The sequence below is a fragment of the Podarcis bocagei genome, assembly GCF_964188305.1.
Source record: "Podarcis bocagei genome assembly, chromosome: 1".
In the NCBI taxonomy this organism is placed as follows: Eukaryota; Metazoa; Chordata; class Lepidosauria; order Squamata; family Lacertidae; genus Podarcis; species Podarcis bocagei.
The window spans coordinates 109,589,232-109,609,498 of NC_138125.1; the positions used below are offsets into that span (position 1 = coordinate 109,589,232).

Here is a 20,267-nt window from a genome sequence, read left to right on the forward strand (position 1 = left end):
AGCAGTTCTCTTGACACAATGGCATCTTGCCTACAAAATCTGTTGTAAAATGTAGAAGAACTTTATCAAGTGCACAACTGAATGCACAGCTTTAAGTCCTTGGGAGTCATTTCAAGAGAACTCCATTCTGAAGTTTTTTGTGTGTGGATCACAATACTAAAACATTGCCTCACTTTTTAAAGATATTTGCATAAAGAGTTAATTATTGTTATTTCCCCATTATTGCTACTTCATCCAGAGCATCCAGGTGATTGTTAGGTGACTTTCCCCCCTTTCATTTCTATGCTGCTTTATATTTTTAAGAAAAAAAACCCTCAAAGCGATTTACAGCCTGTATTAAAACATCAAGTAAAACATTTGAGAATAAAACATTACTCAAGAAAGTATACATTTAAAGCAACATAATAAACAGGAAACTAAAATATTATCGTAAAGATTTCAAAACAAAAGGTCAGCTACAGAATGCACATTTACTGCAGCAAAGTTAGCAACAATAAAAACTTCAGGGATGGGGGAGAAAAATAAACTGGTAACAGCAAACACAGCAAAAATTCTAGTGGCTGCCATTAAAATAAGGGCCACAGTGATGCTACCAAATTTCATTTATACAATTTCCTATTTATTTTGGCTATTTTGTCTGCTTAGCAAAAACATTTTAAGATCACACCTATAGCAATGTACATCATCAGAGTAACACACCTCCAGGACCTTCGCCCTTCAGCCATTGGAGAGTTGGCAGTAAAGAGAAACTCTTTGCCCACATGGTTCAAAATAAAATGTTTTATTGCCTTGAGTCACAAGACAATTATTCACACTACATACATGAATGTAGAGATGTTCGTGCATCATAAGCTATACACTAATAACGAACCTGGTCTTAGGAGGCTGTAATCAAAATCATGGACGTAGCCAGGTTTTATGTTGGGGGGGGCACAGAACCGAGTTATTTGTGATGCGATTGGTTATTTATTTCTATTTGTTTACTTGATTTAGGGCAGGGGTTGGCAAGGTTTACCTCGCCTGGGCCGGTTCACTCCAGCGGAGATCCCTCTGTGGGCTGGATCACATGTGCGATTTCTGGCATCTGCGCAGACGCAATTTCCGGCGCCACGGAAGTGAGTCCCCACACTGCACTGCGACGGTTTAGCGAAGCGTGCGGGGACTCACCGAGCGGGTGGCTCGGTTCGGAGGCAGCTCATGGGCCGGTTAAACGACCCTCGTGGGCCGCTTGTGGCCCATGGGCCTTAGGTTGCCGACCCCCTGTCTAGGCCCATGATCAAAATGGTAAGAGACTCAAACTGAAAACATTTCTTCCCCAGTGTTTATTTTTTGGGGGGAATAAGTTCACACAAGACTGCTGTTTTATATTTGTTTTATGGTTATCTTTTGTAGGTTATCTTGAAAATCTATATTAATAAAATTATGTTTTTTGTGGTTGTTTTTTTTTAAAAAACCAACTGCTGGATGCTGGTGGCTATTTATCTGTCTACACACATACACATTTCTCTGAGAAAGTGTGGGAATGAGTCGTGCCAGAAGCCTGTGGCCTTGGACTGGCCCACCACAGCTGGCATTCCAACTCTGAACAGAAATCAGGAGGGAGGGAAGCACAACTTGGAGAGACAAACCCAAGTACAAATAATACAATTAACACCAATACTTCAACTACACTGACACTTTAGCTGCCTTGATACGTTTGTGCTTCTCTCTTTTTCCTTTGTGAGGGGAGATGCATGACGCACACGCGCCTTTATGCCTCTCGGAGCTTGCGCGCTACCAACTGCCTGTGGACTTAGAGCCCTTCGAGGCCAAACTCACAGCAACCCCAGCCCCTTTTTCTCTTGGTTTTTTTTTTCTTCCAGCCGCTAGGCAAAAGTTTTTCGAGCTCTCTCTCCCCTTTCCACCGCTGGCAGCAACGCCCCTCTTATTCGCACTGCCTCCTCCCCATAAAGGAGGAGCCGTAGACGGAGTGAGCAGAACGTAGTCCGTAGCATCGCCCGCTTGCACCGTAGTGCGCGTTTTGCTTAGCCATCATGACCAAGCCTGAAATGCCCGCGCCGGACTCCCCGTTGAAAGTGGGGCGCTCCCCTGCAGGTAAGCAGGCAGGGCGGGAAGCTTAGCTGCGAGCTGGCGGGGACCTGTCTGTGGCTGGAGAGCCGTATAGCAACCACGCTTACTCAGGAGGGGGCTAGTGAATGCATTCGCAGGGCTAAGACTAGTGCGCTTCAGCACAAAATCCCGCCCTCTTTGGAGATGTTTGTTCCCTCAACAACAACAACCGTAGTTTTCTTGAACCAATAGCTAGGAATGAGGCAGGGTGTTACTGGCTCCTAATCTTTTGTGTGTCGCCTAACTGGAATTTATCCCCCCCCCCCTCCAAAAAAAAATGAATGTCGGAGAAGAAAAGATGAGAGCCTCGAGGTTGTAAACAGTGGCGCAATAATGCTCCTTCTCTCCGCCCACCTTGGTGGGCGTGGGCTTCTCGCGCTGCCCTGGAAGTGTAGCTGTTATGTCAGCCTGTGGTATAAGCTTTCTTCCCCGCCTCCCCAGATGCGTGCGAGGGCCGAACTGCGCACGAGCCTAAGTGGGTCGTTAGAAACTACGGCAGGTCCCCTCCCCCTCTGCGCTGAGTGGGAGGCGGCGCGCAATGCGCCTAGGCGGAGGCGAGTTTCGTGGAAAGCTCGGCCTCCAGAGCGCGATCTCTGCGGGAAAAAAGAGGCGGCTCTCCCACTGCGTGTCATTTAAAGAGCGCTTAAACTAGCAAGCCTTAACAGGACCGTGCACGCGTGGTGTTCTCTCAGTAGAGGCAGTTCTGCATTTCTAGAGCTGCTCCCATTTGGAAGCTCGGTTGTAACAGAGTTTGTTTACCCCTCCAAAGAGTTGCTTCAAACTTCAGACGTCTTCTCTAACACACGTCGAAACCTTCAGGCTTCAGAGTTATTGGCCTGTTTGTAGTTAACAAACTCGTACTGTAACCCGAGTTAACTCAGTTCCGGCACCTCTCAAGTGGGTTCTGGCAGCTCTCAGGTGGGTGCCATTGCTATTCATGGTGAATTCTGGGACCTCTTTTTCCAGAAAATTAGCCCTGGTTATTCCTGGTTAGTACTGTAGTGGACGCAGCAGTGACTCCTGAAATTTGTTGCTTCCCTGTAACAGTGATTACGGTAGTTACAGTGGTACCTCGGGTTACATACGCTTCAGGTTACATATACTTCAGGTTACACACTCCGCTAACCCAGAAATAGTGCTTCAGGTTAAGAACTTTGCTTCAGGATGAGAACAGAAATCGGGCTCCGGCGGCGCGGCAGCAGCAGGAGGCCCCATTAGCTCAAGTGGTGCTTCAGGTTAAGAACAGTTTCAGGTTAAGAACGGACCTCCGGAACGAATTAAGTACTTAACCTGAGGTACCACTGTAATGGTATTGCGACTTGTTGATGAGGTGTTTGAAAATCCAGGTGGTTAACAAAAACGTCCTAGATAAAAATATGAAAGCGAGGCTGCCCAGTCATCACTTTGCCCTTTGTGTAAAAACCAGTGTTTCCTCTAGCTAAGAATCAAAGCACTAAGCAGTTCAAAAGTCTTAAGTGTTTTTACTTTTCTTGATTCCCACCAATTAGTGGTGAGCCAGGTTGCTCCCTGGAGCAAGACAGTTTGAGCATATTACACCAATCTTGGTTTGACTGCACTGGCTACCAATTAGTTTCCAGGCCCAATTCAAAGTGCTGGTTTTGACCTATAAAGCATTAAATGGCTCAGGTCTTCAATACCTGAAGGGCCACCTCTTTCCATATGAATATACCAGGACCCTGAGATCATCTTCTGAGGCCCTTCTTCATGTGCCTCCTCAAGAGGTCTGGAGGGTGGCAACACAAGAACAGGCCTTCTCTCCAGCAGTTCCCCGTCTGTGGAATGCTCTCCCCAGGGAAGTTCGCCTGGTGCCTTCATTATACACCTTTAGGCGACAGGCAAAAATGTTCCTTTTTAACCAAACCTTTGGTTGATTTGATTGACATCCTATGCGCTTTTAGAATGCGGGGGGTTGGGGGGGTTAGTGGGTTGTTGTTTATTTTGATTATGCGGTTTGTGGTTTTATATTTTGATTTTATTCTGTGAACCACCCTGAGACCTCGGGGTATAGGGCAGTATATCAGTTCAATAAATAATAAATTAATAATAATAATAATAGGGCTGTGATTGAAAACAAGAGCGTGAGATTGTGGTGGTGAAGAAGACTGGATTAGGTGCAAGGCAATCTCAAAAAGAGACAATTGCACATACAGTACTTTTGTAACCGAAGAAAATCTTTAATATAAAATATTTTAATAAAATAAACCCCCCGCTCAAAGATTGAAGATTGAGCCAGTAGATAAATTTCATCCTGACTTAACTTGCAGGGTTGTTATGACGATGAAAATAAGCATTAGTTTCCTAGCTGCACCAGAAATCGAGCAAAGCTTGTAAAAATTGCAGCGTTTTTTTCTAATCAATCCAAGTCTTCCATATCTGAATGTCTAATAAAAACTGCATTTCACCTCTTTTAACCACTCTTGTGCCTGAAGCTCATATCCAGGACTATTTTGTTTCTTTGTTTATTGTTAATTCAGTTTATTTCCCACTCTTTCTTCTGAAGCAGCCCTGGTACTATTTACTTAATAAATTTATACCTTGCCTCTCCACAGAAATGTTTGAGGTGACTCACACAAATAAAATATGTAATGAAATAGGTTCCATTTAAAACTAAAACTGAAAAGTGCAGATAAGACACCTTAAAAAAAAGGCAAATGAAAAGGACTTTATTTGGTTCCCAAAAAACACAAGTCTAGGCAGCAGAGCTACAAGGTTACAAATATGCCTTCATGGGAGTGCATTTAACCAAAGTTAAATTTAAGTCTCTGCTTAATCTGGCAGTTTTTAGATGTAATGCCTTGTATGACATGGGAAAACAGTAATTTATTTCAACAATTATATCTGAAATATCTTTAAGTTCTTTTAAAGATGAGTTTGTTTGACGTTGCTCAACATTGAAATTATTGTTGCCAGGTCATCTTCAGCTTTAATTACTGCTAATTGGTTTTATAATTGACAGGCACGTTAACAGAGCATAATTATTACTTGGGAGAATGCAGACAGTCAAATGCATCATACCAGCACAAGAAGTACCTCTTTATTCTGAACTATTGGTGATAGATAAATGCAAACATTATTTGTCGTGGGGTATGCTCAGATCATGGCTACTTGGAGGCCAAATCTAGACTACAAAAGGTTTTGTTAGAACCCCAAAGACTCCTGGTTACTACTATTTTTTATATGATTTATCTAACCTATGGTTGCAAAGAAACTTTGAGACTGAAGGCAAAAACACTAAAAGATAAATCTTCTCTCTCCATATTTTGCAATGTTAGCCAAACCCTTTCAAGGATAGATTTAACTTTTCCATGCTTGATGGCAAGGACTGTTAAGTTTTCTAAATAAGTGCAACATGCCCATTCTTAAGATGTATGGGAGCCGCAATACAAATGTGTGGGACAGCAGTGACTATGGTATTGACCCATACTGTATCTTGCCCGCCATTCTAAATATGTATTTGGCAACGTATGTCTTGCATAATGTGAAACAGACCAATTGCTTGGGGGTTATCTGCCAGTCACACATGTTATCACTGCTTTCCTCTACAGTCAAAGCTGGAGGTATGAGAGTTGCCAAGAAGCTGGAGAATGCACCTGTTGAAAAAAGTACCAAAATCCCAACGAGAGAGAAGACTAGGTATGTGTGCAGTAGTGACTTTTCATGGTGTTAGTTAGAATGACTAGGTAGCGAATAAGTTCAGGTTTGGGGGAAAGAGGATGTCCAGTTATTTATTTATTTTTTAAAAAATGAATGAATATACAGCTATATCACAAAAATATCAGAGATATATCAACTTGAATTATAAATAGTGTTACTGGCAACAATACTGTTGCAGCAAGCAATGAAGGTAAAGCAAAGAAAACCTGATAAAAAATTAAAATAAAATATATTCAATGCTGAAAAATCATGCACAGGAAGTCCCCCCCCCAAAAAAAATTAACAGTGTAAATCATGTTCAACTTTTATTCTTGGGAGGACTTTGTGGCTCCCCAGCCATTAGAGGCTTACATCAGAGTAGGACAATCCTAACCCTGGCCAGGCAGCAGTGAAGCATGGCAGAATTGTGTGTCTGTATCTGAAGTCCTGCTCTTCATGGTGACTGGGGCAGAAGGGGATAGCAAGAACCCTGCTCTGTGTTACAATACAGTGGTGCCCCGCAAGACGAATGCCTCGCAAGAGGGAAAACCCGCTAGACGAAAGGGTTTTCCGTTTTTGAGCTGCTTCGCAAGACGATTTTCCCTATGGGCTTGCTTTGCAAGACGAAAATGTCTTGCAAGTGTTCCGATTTTTTTTCCGCTTCCCCCCCTTTTTCTAAGCCGCTAAGCCGCTAATAGCCTTTTAGCCGCTAATCCGCTAATCCTTTAATAGCCGCTAAGCCTTTAATAGCCGCTAAACCGCTAATAGCGCTAAGCCGCTGATAGGGTTGCTTCGCAAGACGAAAAAACCGCTAGACGAAGAGACTCGCGGAACGGATTAATTTCGTCTTGCGAGGCACCACTGTAGTTTGGAGCTGCAATAGCAATGAGGTCTGATACTATTAAGTGATGACGGTGGGAACAGCTTAGAATCTAATGGATCTCAGGCCAGTTCAGACCCTCCATGCTCCCCAAGCATCCCATTTGGGGGCTTCTTCTAGGCTCATACCAGTGGGAATCCAACTGGTAAACTTGTGCACACATGCCATTTTGACGGACAGGAAGCTCTGTGCCAGAGGAGTGACACTGGCATCATTCCACAGACACAGGTTGTCGGAGCTGTTTTAAGCTGAGTGGAGGGAGACTTTGGCCACATCCAATCTCCTCTCCCTTCTGCACAGTAAATAAGGAGTTTGGATTGCAGCCTTAGCATCAGGATGAAGCCTGTTGCCTAAAATTCCAGAACCAATACAAAATAGTCTCTTGGTTTGTTCTGTATTTTCCTCTTTCAAATAATAGCACAATAAATAACTAGCCCTGCAGACTTTTGTGACAAAGGTGGGATAGCTTAGTGAAGGCTTATATTCATACATGAGGCAAAATTCATACAGTTTTGTTTTTATCTAAAATGAGGTGCATAGAAAGTTGGAAATAGGTGCTTGTAAAATTCTTTGGCAGCCTTGAGAAGTTGCCAGTAATGCAATTGTGTGGAAAATTGTCTTTTTACTTTCGTCTGGGGCAAAAGTTTATTATTTATAGTAAAACCACACATGCACAAAAAAGCCCCATTGTGGTCTTCCTTTCACCTTGCAAACACTATTCCTGGAACTGAGCTGATAACGTTCACTTCCTCTGCACATAAAGCCTATAAAACAACCTGCTGCCATTAGGAAGTGGCTATTAAATGGGGGGGGGCGACTATTTTAAGATGTGCTTGCTGAAATCTGTCAGGGGTTCAATTGTAGCTTAATCTTCTGGCTTCACAGCACAAAAGGAGCCTGTTTATACCATTTGTTATCCTGGGACAACAACCCCAGCCATTCCATTGGACTGTTGGAAAGAGAGAGAGAGATGGTTCTGCAGAGCCTCTCCCATTAACTTTGCAGAAAGACCAGCAACTTCAGACTCCTTCCTCCTCTTGCAACCTTTGATTTCCAGCTTGTCCATAGAATAATCCCCTAACTATGAGACAGTGCCTGTGTTTTCTTTTTTCCCTTCCTCACTCTCAGTTACTTTTCCTTTTGTGTTGTGTCTTTTAAATTGAAGGCCTAAGGGCAGAACTGTCTCATCACTGGCATTTGTATCTTGCTGTGGGGTGAAAAGCAGGATAAAAATGCTTTAAATAAATAGCATCCTAGAAATCATTCAGCCCTAATACAATCACATGTACGAGAGATCAGCTGCACCTTGTATTTGTCTGTTCCATCTCTACATAAGTAAGAACCGGTTAATATTACATATAAATTATGTAGAATACTTGGAAGTAAGAACAATGCACGTGTGATTTTTGGTTCTTACACACTTGCAGTAGAAGTATAGATTTGGTTGTGTCCTGCCTGTGGTGAAAAACTGTATTTGGTTCCGGGTTGGCGTGATCGGGAAATGGCGGATTCCCTCCGAGCTCCGGAGGGAGTCGGCTCAGCGGTGGATGGGTCTTTGCCGTGCCGGCGACACGGGGACCCTTAAAAACCGCAGGCGCGGAAGCCTGCGGACTGAAGACTCGGCGGGTGCCTTAAGCGCCCCCCCTGATTCGCAATGAGCCTTTTTAAAGGCTACGGAGGGGATACAGGGGACGGCGTGGCACTGAGAGTCGACCGCTACCGCCGCTGAGCGAAGCCGCGAGCCATAACTGGAGAGCGCTGACTTCCTTCCTTGAAATTCGGACTGAAAAAAGAACCCGTGAGTAATTTGGAACTGAACTTTAAAACTTTTACCTTTTGAATTTGAGACGACCGGGGTGTGTGCTAAAAGGAAGTCCCCACACCCCCCCTTGCAGACGATCCAGAGCAACGAAATAAGAACTAAGCTGGAGTGCCTACCCTGTAAAGGGTGAGTTTTAAAAAGACAGTAACTTCCAAGATTTAGAAAGGTAAATTTGAGTAGGAGAGTGGAGTGTTGGAAGAGTCTTTGTTTTGTGGTAAACAACCCTCCCTCCCGGGCCCGGGAGCGACCTGCTTTGGAGCCTGTATAGAGGAGCAGAATTTGACAGCTGTCAAAAGCTGTCAAATGGACTATTAATAGTGAAAAAAATTGCTGTTTAAGACCTCTCCGGATTAAAAGGAGTTACAATTGAACTAAAATTTTGAGAAACAAAGAAACAATAATAGGACAGAGGATTGTTGGAGAAAAGGTTACTCAGTAACCAGATTCCCTCTAGGGGGAATTCTGTGGAATTACAATGGCTGTGGGTGGAAAGATACTGAGAGAAATCGAAAGAATGTTCTCACTGGTGGGAACCCTACAGGAGCAGACTACAGCTATGAGTAAACAATTGACGACCTTGGATTTGGAAACAAGTAGTTCTGCTGAAAGTAATGAGGGCCTGAGTGAGAAAGAACCCACAGCTGAATTTGAAACAATAAACAAAGAAGAGGAGAAGACAAAACAAGAAAGAGAACAAGTTATCTGGGAAAGTACTAACCAGAAGCCGACATCTGGAGAACACAAGCAAGGAGACTATTGGATTAAATCCACTCTAAGCCTACGAAAGATACAGAAGATGAAAGTGGAGGCCCTGGGACTTTATGGAATTCAGGAGCTCGAAATAAAGAAGTACAATTGGGGCCTCCACATAGACTTTGATTTTGACTATCAGCAAGACTTAGGCCTTGTGGAAATTCCTCAGCAGTTGCCTTTAAATATGGGAAGAGACTATGGACTGATTGGATTGATTGTTAAGGAAATCTTTCGAGACTCGATGATAGACAAAAAGGACTACCAACAAAACCGGCGGAGAGGGACTAAAAGAGAATTGAGAGCCTCGGATATCCGGAATCCAGGCTAAAAACTGTTAATTTGGACATGTCTTGGGAAAGGACGCAAAGCGGGGAGGGGAGGGAGGGAAGTAGCAAATTTAAACAACACTCAAGACCAGGGGGTTTAGTATTAAGAAAATTATGTAAGAAAAAATGAGAAATCGAGGGAAGAGAATTGGGGTCCAACTTAGGGAAAATTTATTTTTGTTTTTTATAAAAGGACTAATATTAAGATGGAAGAAATGCCAACTTGCTGACATAAGTTTGGGAATAGGGATGCAGGGGAGGGGGTGGGGGGAAGTCAAGGACTAGGGTTAGAAAATAAGATTTTCGGGAACTATTCATGTTTGTTGTTTTTTATGTTTGTTTTGGTGTGTTGTTTGTGTTTATATAAAATGTGAAAACCCAATAAAAAATTTTTTTTTAAAAAAAAGAAAAACTGTATTTGTATCTTGACTTACTCATCTCAGAGCTTGATCAGTCCTCTGATTTAGACCTTGATTGTATCCAAAGGAGCGCTGAATATGTTACCTATCTTTTCCCCATGCCCTTCTGGCACTATTTGATCCAAAGTCAATACACTGTGATCTATGCAAGATTAGCAATGACTTGATTGAGGGTCAAATTTAGCAACAGGTTAGCTCTTGTGTGCTTGTTTTTTGTTTGCAATGTAGTAGCTGTTGTGGGGTGGGGGTCTGGATTGAGACCAGGAAGAAGGGATTTAAATTATTTCCCTTACCATCAGTCTCATTCTGAATTGTGGGCACTGCAGCTGCTATTTAGTAAACAGGATACAAGCCCACAAGGACCAGACACGTGCCTAATGCAACATCTAAGTTGTCGCTAAATTAATATAAGCAGAGCAAAGTGCTCAGCGGGTTAAGAATGGATGGGGGAAAATTTAACAAACAGCATGAAGGGTTCTGGGAAGATTAAAGCCCTGGTTAACTTTCTTTTCCTTACTCCACAGCTCTCTCAATGTCATAAAAATGCAAAGCATGAGTATTCTGCTTTCAGATGCACTGGATAAAGTAAGTACACACAAAGTTGCCTTTAAGATTTCTCATTATTAATTATACCTCAATGATTATTTTAAAAAAAGAAACCTTCAAAAAAAGGTAGCAGTCTTCATCTGTTGTCGCAAAATCAACCATGAGCCTTGAGACCCTTTAAAGCATGACAGATTTTTTGTGGACTTGAGCCCACTTCACCAGATGCATGAAGTGTTGTCCTTAATTGGCAGATATATAAAATACATGGGTATAGAGGAAGCAGTGGGACCAAATGGCCATGAAAGGGAAGGTATACTCTCTTACAATTCTTTGTAAAGCTTAAACATATACATGGTAGATACAGTGATTATTTGCAAATACGCACTAGCCAGGAATTTGTACTCGTGAATTACTGCTACTGTGAATGGACACTGTACTTGTGCGCTTGTAACCAAACCATGGTATTGCTAAGCCAAACCATGGGTGAATGTGAACAGGCAACTATGTGGCAAAAATTTCAGCAACCTTTTTCTTTCCTCAGTCTTGCTGCTGAATTTCCCAGAGCTAAGCCATGGTTTGACTTAGCATTGTATCCAGCCTTGGCTTCAGGGTTTGTCCAGGGAATCATAGAATCATAGAATCATAGAATCATAGAGTTGGAAGAGACCACAAGGGCCATCGAGTCCAACCCCCTGCCAAGCAGGAAACACCATCAGAGCACTCCTGACATATGGTTGTCAAGCCTCTGCTTAAAGACCTCCAAAGAAGGAGACTCCACCACACTCCTTGGCAGCAAATTCCACTGTCGAACAGCTCTTACTGTCAGGAAGTTCTTCCTAATGTTTAGGTGGAATCTTCTTTCTTGTAGTTTGGATCCATTGCTCCGTGTTCGCTTCTCTGGAGCAGCAGAAAACAACCTTTCTCCCTCCTCTATGTGACATCCTTTTATATATTTGAACATGGCTATCATATCACCCCTTAACCTCCTCTTCTCCAGGCTAAACATGCCCAGCTCCCTTAGCCGTTCCTCATAAGGCATCGTTTCCAGGCCTTTGACCATTTTGGTTGCCCTCCTCTGGACACGTTCCAGTTTGTCAGTGTCCTTCTTGAATTGTGGTGCCCAGAACTGGACACAGTACTCCAGGTGTGGTCTGACCAGAGCAGAATACAGTGGCACTATTACTTCCCTTGATCTAGATGCTATACTCCTATTGATGCAGCCCAGAATTGCATTGGCTTTTTTAGCTGCCGCGTCACACTGTTGGCTCATGTCAAGTTTGTGGTCAACCAAGACTCCTAGATCCTTTTCACATGTACTGCTCTCAAGCCAGGTGTCACCCATCTTGTATTTGTGCCTCTCATTTTTTTTGCCCAAGTGCAATACTTTACATTTCTCCCTGTTAAAATTCATTTTGTTTGTTTTTGCCCAGTTCTCTAATCTGTCAAGGTCGTTTTGAAGTGTGATCCTGTCCTCTGGGGTGTTAGCCACCCCTCCCAGTTTGGTGTCATCTGCAAATTTGATCAGGATGCCCTTGAGTCCATCATCCAAGTCGTTGATAAAGATGTTAAATAAGACCGGGCCCAAGACAGAACCCTGTGGCACCCCACTAGTCACTCTTCTCCAGGATGAAGAGGAACCATTGATGAGCACCCTTTGGGTTCGGTCAGTCAGCCAGTTACAAATCCACTGGGTGGTAGCAGAGTCAAGACCGCATTTTACCAGCTTCTTTACAAGAATATCATGGGGCACCTTGTCAAATGCCTTACTGAAATCAAGGTAGGCTATATCCACTGAGTTCCCTTCATCTACCAGGCTTGTAATTCTGTCAAAAAATGAGATCAGGTTAGTCTGACATGACTTATTTTTCAGAAATCCATGCTGACTATTGGTGATCACAGCATTCCTTTCTAGGTGCTCACAGACTGTTTGCTTAATGATCTGCTCCAGAATCTTCCGTGCTATTGATGTCAGACTGACTGGGCGGTAATTATTTGGGTCCTCTCTTTTCCCCTTTTTGAAAATAGGGACAACATTTGCCCTCCTCCAGTCTGCCGGGACTTCGCCTGTTCTCCAGGATTTCTCGAAGATGACTGCCAGTGGTTCTGAGATCACATCTGCCAGTTCTTTTAATACTCTTGGATGCAGTTCATCTGGCCCTGGAGACTTGAATACATCTAAACTAGCCAAATATTCTTGTACTGTCTCCTTAGTTATTCTGGGCTGTGTTTCCTTTGCTGAATCATTTGCTCCAAATTCTTCAGGTCGGGCATTGTTTTCTTTATCGGAGAAGACTGAGGCAAAGAAGGCATTGAGGAGTTCAGCCCTTTCTGTGTCCCCTGTTTGCATTTCACCATCTTCTCCTCTGAGTGACCCCACTGTTTCTTTGTTCTTCCTTTTGCTACGAACATACCCATAAAAGCCTTTTTTGTTGCTTTTAACCTCTCTAGCAAGCCTGAGTTCATTCTGTGCTTTAGCTTTTGTGACTTTGTGTCTACACGTGCTGGCTATTTGTTTGAATTCCTCTTTGGTGGTTTCCCCCCTTTTCCATTTTTTGTACACATCCTTTTTTAATCTTAATTCAGTTAAAAGTTCTTTAGATAGCCACCCTGGCTTCTTTAGGCACCTTCCATGTTTCCGTCTCATTGGTATTGCCTGACGTTGTGCTTTTACTATCTCCCTCTTAACAAACTCCCAGCCATCATGAACTCCCTTTCCTTTTAGTATTGCTGTCCATGGGATCTCACCCAGCACTTCCCTAAGTTTTATGAAGTCGGCTTTCTTAAAGTCAAGAAATTGAGTCCTAGTATGCTTGGCTGCTCCTTTCCGCTGTATAGTAAACTTCAGAAGAGCATGATCACTCGCGCCTAATGATCCTTCCACTTCTACCCCACTAACCAGGTCATCAACATTGGTTAGGACCAGATCTAAAATGGCTGTTCCTCTTGTTGCTTCTCCCACTTTCTGGACAATGAAGTTGTCTGCAAGGCCAGTGAGGAATCTGTTTGACCTTATGCTCTTGGCTGAGTTTGACGTCCAACAAATATCCGGGTAATTGAAGTCCCCCATTACTACTATCTCCCTTCCTTTTGCATGCTTGGCCATCTGTTCCAGGAAGGCATCATCTATGTCCTCCGTTTGGCTTGGGGGTCTATAGTAAACTCCCACAATGAGGTCTCTGTTATTCTTCTCTCTCTTAATTTTGACCCAAATGCTCTCACATTGGCTTTGAGGTTCTAAATCTTGGATCTCTTCACAGGTATACACATCCCTGACATATAACGCCACTCCTCCTCCTTTCTTGTCTGGTCTGTTTCTCTGAAATAGATTGTATCCCCCCATTATTACATTCCAATCGTGGGACTTATCCCACCAGGTTTCAGTGATGCCTATTATGTCATATTTAGTTTGCTGTACCAAGAGCTCAAGCTCATCTTGTTTATTTCCCATGCTTTGCGCATTAGTGTACAGACATTGAAGTCCATTAATCATTCCCCCGTGTCTCTTATTTAAGGATTTTTTCCTCCCACCACTAGGTCCGCGTGCTGTTTGCTCCATTTGGTCTATGACATTTGGATGATCATCTTCATTAATTGATAGACTCCTACCTTCAGGAGCACTGTCTCCCTCCCCCACATTAGTCAGTTTAAAGCCCTCCTGATGAGGTTTCTGAGATTTTTGGCAAAAACATTCCTCCCAACCGTTGTGAGGTGCAGCCCATCACTTGCCAGAAGTCCATCTTCAAGAAACTGCAGTCCGTGATCTAAGAATCCAAACCGTTCCTGTTTACACCATTTGCGAAGCCAGCTGTTCACTTCCACTATTTTCCCCTCTCTCCCTGGGCCACGTCGTTCAACTGGGAGGACAGACGAGATGACAATTTGTGCATTTAGTTGCTTCAATTTCCTGCCGAGAGCCTCGTAGTCTCTTTTGATCTTCTGGAGGCTATTGCTTGCAGTGTCATTGGTTCCCACATGAACCAAGAGGAAGGGGTATTTGTCAGTGGGTTTTATGATTCCTTGCAGTCGTTCAGTTACATCTTGGATCTTAGCCCCGGGGAGACAGCACACTTCCCGAGACATCTTGTCAGGCCCACAGATCACTGCTTCTGTTCCCCTCAGTAGGGAATCCCCTATCACCACTACACGCCTCCTCTTGGGTTTGGTCGGGGTTCTTCCGTGAGCTGTCCGTTCCAAGGTCGCCTGCACATTCCCTGAGGACTGACTTTGCTGCTCGTCTTCATATACCTGATCGACTGTAATGAGGGAGAGATCCTCAAATGGAGTCTGCTCTTCGTCTTCCATGCTAGGGGAGAGGACCTCAAAGCGATTGTGTATTTCTAAACAATCAGAGTGAACCCTGGGCCTCCTACTTCTTTGAGTCACGTTTCTCCATATATCTGGCTCCTGTGTTGATGAACTAGCCTCCTTCTCAGGGGAGTCCCCTGTCTCCTCCTTGGTGGGGACGGTGTGCTCTGTTGCTTCCAAGAAGAGCTCCAGCTCTCTAATTCTTTGGAGCGTAGCTACACGTTCCTCCAGTTGCTGGACTTTGTCTTTTAAAAGGGCAATCAACATGCAATTGCTGCAGGTGAAGCTGCCTGCAACCTTTGGCAAGATGGCAAACATTGCGCAGGAATCACAGGCGACTGCAGCTGTTCCCTCCCCTTCCATCTTGAGATCGTGTTGTTGGGGGTGGCTACAGAGGTCCTCCATCATAAAAAGCTTGAAGACAGGACAAATAACTTCGCCCACAAAAAAAACCCTAGGTCTCCCCCAACAAACGTTTGAGACTAGCTCCCCTAAATCTAAAAGATGGATATAACTGCGCGCGCCGCTAGGCGCGCGCCGCTGCCCTACAAACTCTGAGAAGCTCCTCCCACAGCTAATCCCCTGCCTCAACAGAAACCCTGCCCCCTCTGACCTTTACACAGGGAAAACAGCTAATCAGCCACAAGAAACACACACACACAAGAAAACCCTTTTTGCTCCTTCTTCAACTGCTGCCCTACAAACTCTGAGAAGCTCCTCCCACAGCTAATCCCCTGCCTCAACAGAAACCCTGCCCCCTCTGACCTTTACACAGGGAAAAGAGCTAATCAGCCACAAGAAACACACACACACAAGAAAACCCTTTTTGCTCCTTCTTCAACTGCTGCCCTACAAACTCAGAGTCTGGGTTTGAACACAGCACTATTCCAGGCTATGGATAGGCTTTGGGGAGTGTGTTAGCAGCAGGGCTAAAGGAGGAGCAGAGTGGCCATGACTATTTTTGTGAGTACCTGTATGCTTCTTCACACTTAGATATGGTTTGATGTATCATCATGTGCAAACTGGGCCAATTGTATTTCGGGCCTAATTGTTCACCATTTCTTTGAGTTTATGCACTTGCACACACACTTCCAGTTGAGGATAACTCTTCATGTATCTGATGAAGTCTACTCTAGCCCCATTAAAGCTTATGCCACAGTAAATACGTTGGGTTTTAAAACATCACAAAGCTGCTTTTTAGATCCTGAATGGGTGCTAAGTGGGGGGAGGGGGAGAATCAAGGATTGCCCCTTCTACCCATGGCTTCCTTTGTCTGAAACACAGCAAAATGTGGTCTCATCAGATGGAAAGAACTTGCTGAGAAGACAGGACTGGTAATAATTATGGCACCACTCAAACTGTGTTCTGCACTTGGACCCACTGCATGATGTTTGCTTGCTAAATATGAACAAACTGAACTAATCTTTTTCGTGTGTGTGGCCATTTGAAGCCTTAGTACATTGCGTTTCCGTGTGCTGCTGTGGTTCGCCAGAAGCGGCTTAGTCATGCTGGCCACATGACCTGGAAGCTGTACGCTGGCTCCCTCGGCCAATAAAGTGAGATGAGCACCACAACCCCAGAGTCGGTCATGACTGGACCTAATGGTCAGAGGTCCCTTTAAATATTTTAGATATCAGTGACTTCCCTCCTTCTCTTTCCGTGGTTTATTTTACATATTATAAATCCCTGTATATTTTACAAAAACTATACAATTCAGTATTCCATTATTGCATCCATCAAAACTTGTTTACACTGTTGAATTTATCTTTATGCTGCCAGCGTTTTCAGCTGCACACAATTATCTCCCATATATCTTCAATAAACATTTTCCAATCTTCTTTAAATATATGTTCTTGTTCTCTTATTCTATATGTTAAGTCTGCGAGTTGAGTTTATTTTGTCAACTTAAGTTGTCCTTCTTCAGTTGGGATCTTGCTCGTTTTCCATTTTGGGACTAACAAAACACGGGCTGCAGTAGTAGCATACATAAATTGGGTTTGGGGTTTTGTTTGTTTGTTGTGCTTCAAACAGCAAATACATTTTTCATCTAGCTAAGTTCCTTGTGTCTTTTTGACAATTTCTTTTTGACATTTTTTTACAAATGAGAAAGTTCAGAACAGCTTGAAGGTTGGCATTTTGGCAGTAAGTCTTTTTGCTATGGGGTTGGTCAATGGCACATGCTCTAGTGATCAGTGTACCACATAAATCTATCATTTGCACATGTTTCAGGAAGGGTGTGCTGGTTTTAAAGCATCCTTTCAGAAGAAGGAAGAGAGTTTGTAGTGTATCTCTCTGTCTGCTGTGTAGTCTTTTCTTTCCTTCCTTCCTTCCTTCCTTCCTTCCTTCCTTCCTTCCTTCCTTCCTTCCTTATAGGTGACTTTTAAAATCGTTGTTTTCCCACCTGCAGTTTGAAGTGGCACAGCTTGCTCTACTGCCTTACTCCGCTCACCAGACTTGAAATGACTAGAACATTTCTAGACAACAGTCTTGCAGTTCAACAAATGCTGCACAGTTGCTACATATTATTTGCACAGGATCTAGTCACCTTCACTTAGAAATCACTTCTGGTCATATCACGCTTTTCTAAGTGCTCAGAGAGCAATAGCTTTGCTCAGGGCTTTTGTATTTTCAGCCGGAACTTGCTGGAACTCAGTTCCAGCACCTCACAAGTAGGCACCATTGCCATTATAAGAGAACAAGGGAGGCATACATGGTAAATTCCGGCACCTTTTTCTAGAAAAATAGCACTGACTTTCCTAGGGAAATGTGATTATTTCCCATAAAAAGTTTAATCATTTGATCTTGGAGGACTCTATGAAATGAGTTGTCGGGTATCTTCTTCCTTGCTATTATTATTATTGTTTGTTTACCCTAACACTTGTGCTTAGCCAGAAAATAAAAGGCTTTTAAGGAAGCTGAACCTTGACTGGTCACAAGTCCAAATCAAGGTGGGGGGAACCTTTGCCAGTGTTATTATGCTGGGCTTTGCTAGGCACACACAACAAACAAGTGTCTCTCCTTAGGAGTGTGATAGCAGGAGCTAATGCCACTTGTTTTTGGTTTCAGAGTTAGATGCCACTTAGCTGACAGTGTAGCCAGAGCATAGTAAAAGAATTAGAAAACATTAAGGGTGCTTTTAGATGTGAACATTGTGTTAGTTTTCCTGATTATAATGCTAGTGGCTCTGTCCCAATTTCTAATGTTCCTTTCACACTGCAGTACTTATTGCAGGGGCACCATCTCATAGGGGCCAAGCTATTATTGCCCCCCCAATAATTTTTTGGGGGGGCAGGTCCCTCCAATGTTCCAAGAGATCAGGGGGTGGAGGAGGCTGAGTGCAGAGCCAAGCATAGTACAGCTTCTGTGGCTGGCTCCTCCTGCCATGGAAAGAGGCCCCAGCTCCATCGCATTGTCATGCATGTGATGTCATACACGAGTGTCATGATGCTGCAGCCCCCCCCCCCAAATCTGTAGCACAATTTGGCGCCTCTGACTTATTGTCTTATAGAAATGCGGCTTTTTGACTGATATAATGGTGTATCACACTGAATTTCATTCACAGCAGAGGGCATGGTGTGACCCAACAATGAATGTCATTGGACATCATGATACTCCCCCACACTTTCTGCACATGCGTGCTTCTGTTCCCCCATGAAAATGGCAGGGAAGAACTACATACTGGTATACCGCCCCAAATTTTGTCACTTCAAACAGATTTTTTCCTGGAATCAGATTAATGGATTATATAGTTTTCAGGAAGTCAGGTGGGGAAACAGAATAAACTGCTGTGTGAATGCATCCTTGGGCTAGCAGCCATCTCCCAGGCTTCCTTTCCTATTGTTGACCTTGGCTAGGATGGGAGGTAGTGTTTATGTGCCTTTGTATCAGGCACTGAAGGGGGAAAACCAGGAGAGAGGGGGGAGGGTAGGCAAAGACCATCACATGTCTGTTCCCCTCATCATCTGCTGCTTCCATACCATATGTTATTTAAAGGAACTAAATGTTCTTCATGTGTGGGAAGTTTCTTTGTTTGTTTAGTGTGTGTTTTTTGTTCAGTATCAAAATTCTGTTTTTCAATCTGTTAGCTTCATAATTCTTCCCACCATCACCACCCGTGTTTTCTTCTAATGGGTCTTTATTTCTTTTATCATTTTGATGTTTAAATTTAAAGGTTTCTGCTGAAATGTTTGTGTTTTATTAATGTTGTAAGACGTAAAAAAAAAAAAAAAAGCGGGGGTGTTTGTGCAGAACTAATAAGCCACTTCTGCCCAGTTGAATTTTAATGCTGATGGTTTGTAGTCAGGTATTCTTTCGTTCATATTCTTAACTTTTCCCTTTTCTTCAATCTTACAGCTCAGGCATAAATTTCCAGCAAGAGCCTCACAACATCAAAAGCCGCGGCCCACTCTGGAGAAGATTATACTGCCCAAAAGACTGTGCATTATTCAACAGCCTCGGAAATGTTAAGATGTAGAGTAAAATATTCATATATTTGACAGACTTGCTCTTAACATAACAGCACTTAGCTAAAGAAGCAGTAAATGGACCAAATGGCTCCAGCAATATCTACTTTGTATTTCTCTTGCAATAAAAACTGTGTATGTTCAGTTTTTCATCCCACCAATGTCTTGAAATTTTGTTTGACTTTTCTTTGCTTTTTTGCATAGCTTCTGATTGGCCACAATACCCTTGTTTTAACATTCCCAAACCATCTTATCACAGCAGTTACTGCTTTGAACAGACAAGCAGTTTTTCTCTAGCCATAACATTGACAAAGGTAGTCATGTTATTGCCTCTTCATCCTTTCACTCCTGGGAATGTGGACACATTGGAAAAAAGTAGGATTGCTAAGTCTTCTTTAAGTCAATTGACTAGAATTTCTGATGAAGCAGATCTTTGCTGGTACAATACATTAATGAGCACCCAGATAAAGTGGGTCATTTTTACCCATAAAAAATGATGCTAGGGTTCAGTCCTGTTTTGGAAAACCACCCTACCTGCCTTGGAAAGTACATCTTAATACCATATTTGTGAGGACAACCTGTGGTTGGATAGCAGTGAAGAAGCACTGGCTTATTAATAGAGGGTTGAGTCAATTTTGTATTTTTTCTTCTGGTGTGTGTTTAAACTTTTGAGTTGAAGATGTAATGCTACATTTTTATTTGGGGGGTGGGCTTTGCTATTGCATTAGTCAATTAGAATGCAGTTTGCTGTCAGTGATGGATAAATACTTATCCATCTGGGATGACGCTATGTTTTTTGTTTTCTAGTATTTCAGCAGTGTTAGAAAATAGAAGAGAGACCATTAAGAATTCTGTTCTGTTCAACGTTAAGTGCTTGCAAGGTAACTCTTGTTTCCTATACTGTTAAAGCCAATGACTTGTTTTTTACAGACTTTAGGAGCTGAATTTATTCCCAGTAACAGCTACATAGTGCCTTGTATGGGAGCTGTC

The 20,267-nt window shown here is 43.1% G+C and overlaps 1 protein-coding gene across 1 annotated transcript; it reads left to right on the forward strand.

Annotated features, from left to right (window-relative positions):
• Window positions 1-1,937: 1,937 nt before the first annotated feature.
• DAPL1 (death associated protein like 1) lies at window positions 1,938-19,434 on the forward strand. The gene is made up of 4 exons (XM_081187840.1): window positions 1,938-2,094; window positions 5,676-5,763; window positions 10,488-10,548; window positions 19,168-19,434. The coding sequence occupies exons 1-4, from the start codon at window positions 2,034-2,036 to the stop codon at window positions 19,279-19,281; spliced, it is 324 nt and encodes a 107-aa protein (XP_081043966.1). The 5' UTR covers window positions 1,938-2,033; the 3' UTR covers window positions 19,282-19,434.
• Window positions 19,435-20,267: the final 833 nt, after the last annotated feature.

What these genes read in the sequence shown, in the direction of transcription:
- DAPL1 (XM_081187840.1), top strand. Translation starts at nt 2,034, where the DNA reads ATGACCAAGCCTGAAATGCCCGCGCCGGACTCCCCGTTGAAAGTGGGG. An exon ending in CCAACGAGAGAGAAGACTAG is followed by an intron (nt 5,764 to 10,487) that starts GTATGTGTGCAG and finishes CTTACTCCACAG; the next exon opens with CTCTCTCAATGTCATAAAAA. An exon ending in TTTCAGATGCACTGGATAAA is followed by an intron (nt 10,549 to 19,167) that starts GTAAGTACACAC and finishes TCAATCTTACAG; the next exon opens with CTCAGGCATAAATTTCCAGC.